This window comes from Anarhichas minor, unplaced genomic scaffold, assembly GCF_050575085.1.
Source record: "Anarhichas minor isolate MPS153535 unplaced genomic scaffold, ASM5057508v1 ptg000014l, whole genome shotgun sequence".
In the NCBI taxonomy this organism is placed as follows: Eukaryota; Metazoa; Chordata; class Actinopteri; order Perciformes; family Anarhichadidae; genus Anarhichas; species Anarhichas minor.
In genome coordinates, this window is record NW_027466460.1 from 549,766 (window position 1) to 561,951 (window position 12,186).

At 44.5% G+C, this 12,186-nt stretch overlaps 1 protein-coding gene across 1 annotated transcript; it reads right to left on the reverse strand.

Moving 5' to 3' along the window:
- Positions 1-186: 186 nt before the first annotated feature.
- On the reverse strand, positions 187-12,186 carry ncapg (non-SMC condensin I complex, subunit G). Its single transcript, XM_076091861.1, has 21 exons — positions 12,066-12,186; positions 11,439-11,708; positions 10,962-11,190; positions 10,608-10,753; positions 10,430-10,514; positions 9,989-10,181; positions 9,764-9,913; positions 8,152-8,292; positions 6,518-6,641; positions 6,185-6,274; positions 4,506-4,694; positions 4,301-4,411; positions 3,943-4,062; positions 3,407-3,643; positions 3,134-3,315; positions 2,576-2,741; positions 2,162-2,329; positions 970-1,093; positions 809-856; positions 605-674; positions 187-509 (listed from the first exon to the last, which is right to left on the reverse strand). Exons 1-21 carry the CDS (start codon positions 12,171-12,173, stop codon positions 383-385), a joined length of 3,078 nt encoding a protein of 1,025 aa, XP_075947976.1. The 5' UTR covers positions 12,174-12,186; the 3' UTR covers positions 187-382.

The window sequence follows — 12,186 nt, forward strand, 5'->3', positions numbered from 1 at the left end:
GTATGGTGTTCGTCTCAAATAAAAAATAAAACCATGCACTATCAAATATTTAAATTACATCTGTACCTTTTAAATCTTTGAGTAGTGTAGTAAGATTTGCAAACAATCGGAGAGGAAACGCACATCTTTGGTTGAACGTACAGAGCCAACGAGGTTGGGAACGAGCTTTTATTGACGTATAAAATGACAAAACTTGGAATTAAAAGAGGAAGTATAAGATATAAAAGAGGGGACCCCTTTGTAAGGGCTCCAGGTCAGAGTAGGCTCAGTGCTATTTACTGACTGACGATAAAAGAGTAAGTAACTAGCTCCATGTTACTGAAGTATTTGTGAATTATATTAGACTGAAGCACTTGAGCATCAGCTGTTTAGAAGCAGACTTCTAGGACACGTTGGCCTCCTGGTTGATGAGGGTGTTGAGGTCCAGCTTGGTCTTCTCCAGAGCTGCAGTCTTGGCCCTCCGCGAGGGACGCACCACGGGAACCGACTCTGGAACATTTTCTCCATCGCTGTGGCCAAAACAAAAAGCAGCAGATGAATATGAGAATGTGAAAATAAAGCAATGGAATAATCTACGCGTCGTGGATGTCGCGTGTTCCCTCACCTCTCCTCTGATGACTCGGCCCTCCTGCTCGGCCTCCTGCCCGCTTTGGCTGAGTAGACTTTCCTCTGACCTGTGCACACAAACGCTCGGGTTACCTCACAGTGCAGAGTCCACTCTTTGACTCTAAACAATAAGAGCTCGAACAATTAAGTGGCTCTATGAGCAACTACAGTTTCTCAGACGAGTGTTCAGAACCTGCAGTACCTCTTTTGGCTCTCTTGGCAGATTTAGATGGGTCGTCTGTTGAAGCCTCTGTGGACAGATAAAGACAGAACAGTTTGCAGATCTAGTAAGAAGAGTACCAGGGAGACATTAGTTACAGATGTTCAGCGGGACGTCGGTTGTTCTTGTGCTTGCGTGCGTACCGTCTGCGTTGACGTCCAGCGGTTGCAGAGCGCTGGCGCTGAGGAGCTCGGCCTGTTCTCTTGCGTCCACTAGCCGATGAACCATTTTCTCCAGAGCACGGAGACAGACGCGATCCTTCACCACCTGAGAGGAAAAGGACATGAAACATCGGGCCTTAAAGAGGCAGATACATAGATATATGAAGCAGTACGGGGGGGGTATGGCCCAACAACAATCTCCACACTCATTTTGAGCCCTTTATGAACACTTTCTGCAAGTCAGCATTTCTGCAAACTTTGCCCATGAGAATTACCCACAATTCATAGCAATGTGACGTTAACACACAGGGTTACCAGTGGAAGCATGGAGATGTAAAAGAGGACGGCACATCCATGGATGTTCAGCCTGGAATAAAGCCCTCTGGGGCAAATTTGTGATTTTGGGCTATACAAAAATTTATTGAATAGAATATTAAATTTACTCAAAAAAATTAAGGATTAAAGATTAATTTAGTTATTGAAGCCGTTTTTGCAAAAATGAGGAAATCAGATTATAGATTACAATCACCTCATCTCCATAGGCAACCCTGGAAGACGATCAAATCAGGGAGTAAAAAAATTCCCACAATTATACATAACATGCTATGACGCTGTCATGTTAACTTGATATGTTGCAGCAAAGTGCTGTCCCATTCCCATCTACACCATTTCATCCCCTCACTCTACCATTTAACAGGTGACGTCAGTAAGTCCCTGAGGGTTCAGGGTTTGAGGCCTTAAGGGGGGACGATGTCATTCTGCTGGTCCAGACTGAAATATCTCAACAATGGTTCAATGGATTCATATGGTGGTGATCCCCAGACTTTTCCTTTAGCGCCACCATGAGGTTGACGTTTGTGGTTTGGAGTGAAACGTCTCGTCTATTTGATGGATTGCCATGAAATTTGCTTCGCACATTTAATGTTCTCCTCTGAAAGAACTGTAATGAGTTCAGCAAATCCCGTAACTTTTCATCTCGCGTCATCGTCAGATAAACAATTTCAATGTGCACAATACTCTGGTTTACGATGAAATACTTGCAAAGCTCATCACAGTCCCACCAGCCTCAGCTGTTCTTTGTGTTTGGTGCTAACTAGCATGCTAAATGAACAGCTAACACGGTAAACTTGTTAGCATTTAGCTTCAGCTGCCCGTGTGACTGTGGACTGTGCACCTGAACGAGCTGCTGCAGCAGCGTCTGCAGGTCCTTCCTGACGGTCTCGTCTCTGCTGAGCTCCAGGTTGCTCAGAGTCTTGGCGTAGAGACGCACCTCCGGGGCGCTGGGGTCCTTCAGCATCTCCCCGCACAGACGCACCGCCAAGTAGTCGTGGACACACACCTCCTGCAGACACATGCACTCAGTCACCTCTATGTGTCGCTGCCTCATTCAGCGGCTTAAGAGCTTATTGAACAATTGTGAACTGGAGCAGTCAGGAGAACAGTTTAAAAACTTCATTTATGCAAAGAAGGAGTTAAGATGCATAAGCAACGTGCTGAGAAGCTCAGAAGGCCAATAAAAACACAAAGACGTCTCAGGAGAAAAGCCGGATGGATCACTGAGTTTTGGGAGTTCACAGTGGTTCCTTACCTCTGTGTTGGTTGAGGGCTTAATGAGAGCACTTGGACGGGTCAGCTCAACAAGTAGCTCCACCACGTTGTTAATATCCACCTCAGCTAGTGGCGAGGTGGCCGGGGCGTTCATCAGAGTCCGGACGGTCGGCAGGAAGCCCTCCTCCACCACCTCCTGGTGAACCCTGATGACCACCAAGACTTTTACTACTATATACTACACACTATACTAGGACTTTTACTACTATATACTACACACTATACTAGGACTTTTACTACTATATACTACACACTATACTAGGACTTTTACGACTGACTTTTTTATGACATAGTAAAGTATAACATGACATACTTTATTATGAATTATAAAATATCTTAACATTACACACTATATTATGACAAAATAAATCATCATTTACTACACTGATATTTTTGGGGACTTTTTTTTTTTTTTTATGACATTTTGTATGATATACCGACTCGGTATTAGATTATATAGCATTACCAATAAATTCACCGAGGCAAGTAATCCTAATAGATAAATGAGATCATCATGGCTGGCTTGTGTATGTGAGACCTGCTCTCGCGGGCGTAGAGCTGGAAGAAGACGCCGAGGCAGTGGCGTAGTCGGGTGTCGTCCTCTGTGACGGGGTTGTACCACAGCAGCACCAGGCGGGACAGCATCTTGGCGCTGGAGATACGGCCGGTGTACATGAGCTTGGCCAGGCCCTCCGCTGTCTCTGTGCGCAGGTCAGACACCTGGAAGCACACAATCCAATAAAACCGTCTTCGGCTACTTCACTTCCAGGTAACTAGATGCATACTGCTGTTTATTGAGTAAACATCTCACCTCGCTGTCCAGGAACTCTGACAGCATCACGAGGATACTCTGTGCCGTGTCCTCTGGAGCGTCTCCCTTCTCCTCGCCCGCCGCAGCGTCCTCCTCTTGCCGGTCTGGTGATTGGGATTGCGGGGCCGTCTGAGTGGCAGCTGTTTCAGAGAGCAGCTGGAAGCCGAACAGCAGCAGCAGGTCGATGACGGCCCGCAGAGCACTGATACGGATCTTCACCTCATCCAACTGGGCGATCTGAAAACACACACACGCACACGCACACGCACACGCACACACACACACAGTTCTACAATGTTTGCACCACCAAGTACGTGAGTCATGCGTTTGGAGATGAGGGAATCAAAATGACTAAAATATATTTTTCCACTTTGCAATGGGTCGCTATGCATATTAATAACACGATATGTAGAATTCACATACTTTGCACTAAGATTAGGAGGTGAATTTATAAACTAAACACCCACATACAGTGGTTAGGGGGTCTAGTTCCTCTTGTTTATAAATGGGTTTGAACTGTGGGTGGGGGACATTACCTGCAGCAGCAGGACCATGTGTGTTTTGGAGAGCTCCTTGCTGTGCAGAGTGCACGTTCCCAGACAAACCACGGCCATGTTACGGACAGCAGGGTGAGCGTTCGCTATACTGGGCAGGACCTGACGGACGGAGGAAACGGTGACATCAACAGACTTTTACCGACTCCACTTCAATGAAGAAAACAAACTACGAGCAAATAACCAGGGATGATTCAAACGATTCAACTGAAAATGAATGCTGTCCAATCAGAGAGGTGAACACAGATATGTGAATCAACAAGGAAGCTCCTTGGACATGACTGTACATCTGCAGTCATGTCCAAGTGAAAGATCTGATGTGTGCTGTGTGGGTTTATACCAGAGAGGACATTAAGGCGCTTATGGTTGGACCGATTCGTGTCTTGATGCTCATCTGCTTCAGTAGTTCAGCACACATTATGAGACATCTCAGGAGAGTCTCTGGGTCATTCTGAAACAAAAATAAAAAGGTGTTGAGACCGTTCCCTGTTTTAACCACACGGGGTAAGTAATAAATGACATGGTGGGACAGTGCGGTTACGTACCTTCTCGGCGCGGATCTCCTTGTCGGCCGGCTGGCTGCTCTCTGCGGTTTCCTGGAGGATCTGGTTCCGGCGGTTCTCCAGCTCTGTGATGGAGTCCTTCAGCTCTGCGGCGCGGCTGAAGTCCTGGGCGGCGATGCAGTCCTCCAGGGATTGCTTGGCCTCCAAGACGCGCACCTTCACCTCCGCCAGCTGGAGGGGAGGAGATGGGGACGAGAGTCAGTCCTCAGCTGAAATACACTCCAGAGGACATCTTGACTGATGAGACGGGCGACTGCATCTCCATTTACAGGATAAACAACAACACCTGGGGCTCTGGGCCAGGTGAGTCCTCTAGAGCCTACTTTGTCTTTACTACAGCTACACAGAAGGGAAGGACGCTGTTATACATATAGTATCTTCCTCTGCGGCCGTCTGTGCCTCTCTGTTCCTGGGTAACCACCTAGAGCCCCACACAGACCCGCTAGTCTGTTACAGAGGACAGACAGCAGGTCAACAGAATACGCCACATAGAAGTGGTGCGTCTCCTCTGAAAGCTGGGAACCGCAGGATCCATTTAAGATAAATCTGAAAAAGAAATGTATTAATTACTTCATTCATTAAAATGAATTGTGGGAGTGTGTGAGGGCTAAGAACATTATGATAGAAGTCTGTGATGGCCATTCTCATGCTCACTTTTGTCTCAGAACTCATTACAGCAATTCTTGGTTTGATTTGGTGCTAAATTGAATCATTTTTTTTACCACTTGAGAATTAATAACGATCTTAAATCCCTCTGAAATACCACATTTAGACACTAAGACCTGAGTAACATCAGAGAAAAATCCTATTTTATTTGGGATCAAAAACTTTTTAAATTTGGAGATTTCTGCATGAATTTATTGTCAATATCGCTATATTGACAATAAGCCACACACCCTCTGAATGCTCTAGGTCTCTAGTTTGTGGTTGTAATGTTTTATTAGGTGATTTTATACAGTCAGGTCAATTTTTTTTAAAAATGCTCTCACTACAATAAAATGGCTACTATGAGGACTAACATCATCACATGAATACAGTTGAGCTCATTGGATGCACAAGAGTGTCAGCGTTCCAGTCAGACCCAATCCATGGATTCCCAGACTGTTTAGGGACCCCCGTATGTAGAAATATTAAAATACACCATTCTTTGAATAGGCAAAAAATAACACGATTTTTACTGTATGCAAAATGACAGCTTGGTTTTTGCTCTAAAACTATATGGGGTTATCATAAAGTAGGCGTGTACATAAAGAGGAGACTCGTGGGTATCCAGAGAAGTATCTTGATGTGAGATGTCAAGGGAGACTGAGCCTCTTACAGGAAGTCATTTCTGCCGGCGATCCTTCGGGTCTCAGAGGGTCCAATAAGGAAAAATAAAGTCATGAAGACGACTGATTTTAAAAAGAGAAGACTACTGGACCTTTCTAGGCAAAGACCTGATGGGCATATGCACCTTCCACCTCAGCTAAAGAGGCTTTGCCTCCAAACACAAACCATGTGCTCAGCTGGAGGACCAGAGTGATGGACAAACAGAAACAAACAGAGGGGGAATGTAAATAGAGCACAGAACAGGGAGGACTTAGAAATAACAAAAAAAGATCAGATACAGGGAGGTATCTGGACGACATGACTGGATGGAAGTGTGTCTGAGTGTCGCCCACCTGGACCTGCTGCCGGCGGCTCGCGTTCTCGTCCAGCGGCTGGCTGGCCTCCATGATGGGCTCCCTCATATCCGAGATGATCTCTGCCACCTGCGTGACGCAAAGCAGGCTCATTCAGACTTCTACCACCACTGGATGGAAAATCCCAAACAAAAGACCTTTAGCAGCGCAGGACGGTTTCTTTCATCAGCACAACAGGGAGAAATAATCTCAGCTTCCGTACTCAACTTTCTGCCTCACTGGTCTGTCGCCCGGCGCTATGAAGGGGCGTGGATACATGGTGTGTAGAGGAGCACGCTGGAGTTAGTGAGAGATGTAAAGTGTGGAACTCACAGTCTGAATGCGTCTGTGGTCGTCAGGAATGAGGGTGAGGAGTTTCTCAGTGAGAAGGGAGACCAGGGAGGAGGGAGTCTGTGGAAGAGCCAACATCTCCTGCAGGACAGCCAACACGCGCTTCCTACAAACAACATGCAGCGGGACAAGTCGGACTACAAACACCTCATGATCTCACACTGCAAACTGGACGTTAAGCCGTTTGATGAGCAAAGCAAAATAGGGACGGAGCTGTTTTGAATTGTGGAGACGGTACATCTCTTACCAAACTAAATGAACACAGATCGTAGATTTCTAAACATCGTCTGAAGCTCATATCGTCTGAAGCAGCATCTAACCAGACATATATATCAGATACTGTTAAAATAATTGGCACATTAATAGTCGATTAAAGCTACGGCAGAGAACTCTCAATTTGTGTTGATGTTGGATGAAGGTGGGAGTGTTTCCAAGAAGCAGAGCCCCTTAAGAAACCCTCTCATTAAACTGCAGCAAAACAATTAAGGAAACTAATTATATTGGCATATTTAAAAACAATGTAGCATTATATTTATTCTTATGAAGTCAAATGTGATAATTTATCATTTAGAAAAATATAACTATTCGATATCACCATGAAACTTCCCCAGTTGATTACTTACATTAAGGCAGTCATTTGTTTGTATTACAAGTGTTCTGAAATTATAGGTTTAAATATGCAAATTAGGTATTATTTTATGAAGTATGTGCTCATTTGCATACATTTTAAACCCCCAAATCTGAACATTGGATAAAGCCGGGTTCAAGCGTTCTTGTTACATTTTGTCGACATGTTAGAATCGAAGGTTTTTAACGGAGGGAATATTTTTTTTTAAATCGCTCCTTAAATCAGAAAATACTGTCGACAGCCATACAAATAAAATCTGTTTTCACCATGTTGTTATTCTTAGTAAAATGTTGTATAAATCAGGCTATGAATGATATATGAACTGTGTAGAAACCTTCAGAACACAGATAGGGATGAAGGGGGAATGTTTGGTGAAATAATAGAGATTTATGAGTCTTTACAGACGTGCATTGTAAATTTCTCAATAACGACATTTATTTCAATAAAGACTTTTTTTCTGGTAATACAATAAATACATTGTCTGTCTGGAATAACCACATGGTTTTGTATACTCTTCTGTAAATTACTTGAAAAATGAAAAGTATTTTCTCATTTAATTAAGAACGTTAGTGCGAAATGATCAAAGGTACTGAGAAATTATATTTTGTATGTTTTTGTAATTTTAATTTTGACGACATAATCGTGTATCACGATATTTCGACGCTATGATTCCATTGAAAGAGGATAAATCATCATATTGAATTATACTCCAGCCATAATGTCAAACTTCCTCAGTTGATTCCTGACAGTAAGACAAATGTTTCTCTCATTACAAGTTTTCTGAAAATGTGATGTTTAAATATGCGAATGAGGCATTTTCTGATGCTCCCTTTGGTTAAGTTTAGGAGAAATCTACAGACACAAATAGACAAAGCAGTAAAATAACCTAAACGTGTATTTGGGATGTTTTCTTTCCACTAATCTGAAAGAGGACATAACTGTCCCCCTCCTTTACATTTCACCAACACCACGCCGGTCCTCATCTCACCTGCCGCCCTCCTCGTTGGTGTCCAGACATCCGATGAGACGGATGAGCTGCTGGGAGATGAACTCCTTGGTCATGACGAGCTCCAGCTGGTTGAAGTCGGCCCTCTGCTCCTCTGACAGCAAAGGTACTGCCTTCAGATATCTGCGACGGGCCAGAGTCACACAACTCAGAGAATGACAACAGCCCTCGGAGCAGTCATAGATCATGGCCGTCCTCTGGTACAAGAATCACAGCGGTACAGCTAAAGAACACAATCATGAACGCAACACTGTAGCTGGCTAAACACGTCACCAGAGCTAGCTACAAGCTACACACGCCATGTCAATTCATACAAACCTACACCTGCTCACTAAAAACATGCCAAGAAGCTCACAGTTACACACAGGAAGTGTTTCTCTGAGCAACAAGCATTATGACAACTGTGTTAGGTGCTCAGTTCTACACGTTAACTACTGCAGACTATAGTAAAAGGTAAGGCTCGCAATTATTCATGTCCATCTTAAACCAACAGTCAGGACAAACAACATGAAGAGGGTTTGCTTGTAATTATTTCTCTGTTCATACAGGACATTAAACTAAAGCCCTTTCAACATAAGTGATGGAGACAAAGGCCACAGCCCCCATTCTGAGAAACATATATTCACTTTATCTGATGTAATATGAGGCTTCGGCAGCCTTTTTAGTGGAGAATTCCCTCTTTGAGTTTCCCCGTACTGTGCTTCCATTCTGAGCTGCAGTAAGGAACTATTACAAAAAAAAATTCAGAAAAAACTTGTACGAGGCTGTAAAAAAAATTCCCATTTCATTCACCTAACTCAGTCTGCTGAAGAAACATATTCACTTTGGATAAAGATTTTGCCAGACCCTCAGGGTCTGAAAAGTGAAGCCAATGTAGAAATGCTTTAGTGCATTCTCTCTGCTGTCCACCAGGGGGCGACTCCTCTGGTTGTATAGAAGTCTAAAAATGAAGTCCCTACTTCTCTCTTGATTTATTACCTCAGTAAACATTGTAAACATGAGTTTATGGTCTCAATCTCTAGTTTCAAGTCTTCTTCAATACAGCATGATGTTCATTTAGTAAATTATGATCCATTTAGAGTCAAATAGACCATAAAGCAGGGTATGCTTTAGGGCGGGGCTACCTTGTGATTGACAGGTCACTACTGCTACCACGGTGTCTCTAAGTCACTCCTCCGCAGTCCAAATATGGTCACATTTGCTCACCGGTTGCAAAAAACAAGATGGCGACGGCCACAACGCCGAACTTGAAGCATCAAAACGATGGGCGACGTCACGACGACTACGTCTACCTCTTATACACAGTAGATGGTTTTCGCCTGTAAAAAGGACTGGATTTTTGTCGCACATCTCCTACAGTGAAAGAGCATTAGGATCTTTTAATGCCCCTTTTAGAAAAACCCATTTCAGTGATCATATGGGCAGCTGACTATTGTTTCAAGACAGACTTGGAAAAATTGTGAAACCATCCTTTTAACTACAAGAAGAAATCCCTCTGTAGAGCCTGTTGCTGCTGATCTGCAGCAGTGGTGAAATGTACAGCCGACAGCGAGAAAACTAGAAACGTAATCCAGTGAAGCGTCTCTTCTCTCACCCGTAGAGGTAGTCGCCATAAGTGGCAGCGTCTGGTAACACTTGGTCCAGCAATTCATCCCCGTCGTCTCCTTTAGCCTTGATGAACTCACACAGAGCTCTCCAGTGAAGCACATTCTCACAGGACAGAGAGTCCACCGGGACCAGCTTCCTGTTGACAACACAAGACATTTCACGAATGACGCAATGACACTCGAGAGACGGAGAGAGGGAGTTTGAAGTGTACCTGTTGTCGAGCTGCGCTCTGCTCTGCAGCAGCTCTTCAGTAGGCATGCCTCTGAAGATGGCTTGCAGCGTGTCCAGAGCCGTCTGGGCACAGTTCTCTACATCCAGCCGGTGGAGCAGCTCTGTGACGTTACCATCCAGCCGAAGCATCCAGGCCGGCAGCAGACGAGAACAAACCACCTCCCTCACCGTTTCTACAACACATGAACATGTTCAGTGGGATGTACAGCTGACACTAACACTTGATGGACAGAAGATTTCTTTTAACCCACTCGCAGTAACTTTAAACAACTCATTAAGGCAATAATTCAACAGATTAACTGACAATTCACAAAATACACTTTTTGTTTGTTGCAGCTTTTTGTTTTTGCTTACTAAAAGTTCAAGTACTTGATTGATAAATGTGTCTGTATAAATGTGACACGGGTACAGAAATGCTTACCTGAGGTGTCGTGGAGACCCTGCTGCAGCAGACCAACTCTCTGAGCGATGGTCAAAGCTTTAATGTGAACTTTTTCAGCCAGAACCTTGAAACAGAAAAACAAGAGAGGGAAAGTTCCAACCCAATTCACAACGTTTGAGCAACTTCGTTATGTTCACTCGACTGGGTTTGCGGCTACCTGGTAGGCTAGCTTGCGGACGTTCTCTTTGATGTCCCGGGTGCGTTTGAGTACTTTGGGGAGGGTGCGAGGGGACATCGCAATGCAGGAAAGGACAGCGCGTCGCACCTCAGCATTAGTATCGTTTTCTAGAATCAACATGTACGCTGAACAGTGGAAAGAAACAGAGTATTAGACAACAGGTAGAGGGCCAAAGAGAAGGGTATAAGAACATACATATTAAATCACAAAACAAAGGCTACTTCAAGGAGAATGCACTGACGGCAGCGTATTTTACAGTTGAACAGTGACAATGTGTTCTGCATTTGCTCGAGTGTGTTTTGTCAAATCGAAAATAAAAAAACAACAACAAACCGTTGATGGTTGGACAGTCGGGATCCTTTGGCTGTTGCAGACGCGTCATGGCCAAAGCGGCCTGAATCCTCACATTGGGGAACTTGTCGGTGACGCGGACCAGCATGGCTTGGTGGATGCGATCGAAGAGGTCGTCGTCTATCTGGGCGTTCTCCGCCATACTGCCCAGCAGCTTGTTGATCAGCTGGCACACGCGGAAACGCACCGCATGGCTACTGGCTTTGTGGGACTGAGGGGAAAGGAAAGGCAGAAATAGATGCAGCAGACAAAAGAGTTTGGGAGGAGAAGTAAAGAAAGAGGATCAAGATATGGGATGAGGGGGAAAAGGTGCCGAAAAGAGACACATCTCAAAGGAAAGAGGACATGTCTGATGAAAAGGCAGCAGACACATCAATCACATCAGGTTTTCTTTGTACAGCACACAACATTGGTCTCTCTATTTATTTAGCACACTAAAGCGTGTAATAATGTTTATACCTCCAACAGAAAGTTGAAAAGAAAACTCAAAAATGGATGATCGTCCTCAGCATCATCTTCTTCTTCTTCTTCCTCCTCCTCCTCCTCCTCCTCCTCTTCATCCTCCGGCCGCTCCTCCCCCTCCTCAGTCTTAGGCGGAGACTGGAAACTCGTGGCAAACCTCGCAACAAACTCCATGACATTTTCCACCGTGGGTTCACGCTTGTAGACAATCATGGCGTACTTCAGGTAGTGGACGAACTCCTCGTGGAAAAGTGTCTTGTCCTCGAGCTGGTTGAGGAGATGGAGGGTGTCATCAGTAACAGGGGATGACAACCAGGAGAAACAATAGCTACGTTTTAAAACAAGATGGTGGAAATGGGCAATAATTGAAACCAAAGTCATGAGTTTTGGCAATATTCATTCACAACAGAATAGATAAGCATCCAGACCTCAGTGGTCATCAGGTTAGCTTCATGTCCCCAGGGTCAAAACAGAGCACGGAGAAGCAGCTTTAACTTTCTATTCATCACATTCAACTTGAATAGTGGATTTAAACTTTTCCGTTTGCTACTTCCCTTCATTAAGTTACTGTTGAGGCTGTTTAATCAAAACTCTCCTTTGATTTTTACTGATAGCTGGACGTACCTTGTTGTAGCGGCTGTTCAGGCTCGCCACCAGCTTCGCCTTGTTGTTGTGGCCCTTCTGCGCGCGCTGAAACGCCTCTTTAATGTCCATTTCATTGTCGGCGGTCATCTTTCCTTCACAG

Coding starts and splice junctions, on each gene's coding strand:
- ncapg (XM_076091861.1), bottom strand. CDS start 12,173: ATGACCGCCGACAATGAAATGGACATTAAAGAGGCGTTTCAGCGCGCG. Junction 10,515..10,607: donor TCCGCAAGCTAGCCTACCAG/GTAGCCGCAAAC, acceptor TTCTGTTTCAAG/GTTCTGGCTGAAAAAGTTCA. Junction 10,182..10,429: donor GGGTCTCCACGACACCTCAG/GTAAGCATTTCT, acceptor CATGTGTTGTAG/AAACGGTGAGGGAGGTGGTT.